This window comes from Cariama cristata, unplaced genomic scaffold (assembly GCF_000690535.1).
Source record: "Cariama cristata isolate BGI_N322 unplaced genomic scaffold, ASM69053v1 scaffold24273, whole genome shotgun sequence".
NCBI lineage: Eukaryota > Metazoa > Chordata > Aves > Cariamiformes > Cariamidae > Cariama > Cariama cristata.
In genome coordinates, this window is record NW_009609257.1 from 3,692 (window position 1) to 4,213 (window position 522).

Here is a 522-nt window from a genome sequence, read left to right on the forward strand (position 1 = left end):
CTGGTGTCCCCTCCTCACCCACCTCCCACTTCCAGTCTCTCTCATCAGGAGCTAACTGGCCCTGGCAGCCACTCATGTCACTCCCAACCCTAATCATTGCCATGGTGACAGGTCCTAATTAGTGACAATTTACTGCTGGGGCCATGGGGCACAGCAGCAGTCCCCACGGTGATGGGGCAGGCTGACACACAGTCCCCGCTGCCCTGCTCGTGTGCCCACATCCCCGTGCCACGCTGCCTGCCCTACAGATGCTGTGGGCCCCAGAGGTATCAACCCAAGTGACAGTGGGCACGGGGGTCCTGCCAGGTGGGCATCCCGTGGTCCTGGTCCCTTCCACGGGCCGTGGGGCTGCCACTAGATGGGGCAGTCAGGCAGCCTAACACGTGGCAGGGCCCACTGGCTGCCCTGCCTGCAATGGGGTCCTGCACTCGCCGTGCCCCATCCCCTCCGTGGGGTCGCAGCAGCCGGGTACCTGTGTACTTGCTGACTCCAGCCTGGGCAGCCACGTCCACCAGCACCACG

The 522-nt window shown here is 64.6% G+C and overlaps 1 protein-coding gene across 1 annotated transcript in view; it reads right to left on the reverse strand.

The window, feature by feature from the left end:
- The window catches only part of CRTAC1 (cartilage acidic protein 1), a gene marked incomplete at both ends in the record, with an annotated part of 3,805 nt that extends 3,287 nt beyond the window's left edge, over positions 1-518 (reverse strand). The window contains one exon of the mRNA XM_009697491.1: positions 473-518. Coding sequence (XP_009695793.1) covers positions 473-518 — 46 coding nt within the window. The remainder of the gene's footprint in view (positions 1-472) is intronic.
- Between the last annotated feature and the right edge of the window lie 4 nt (positions 519-522).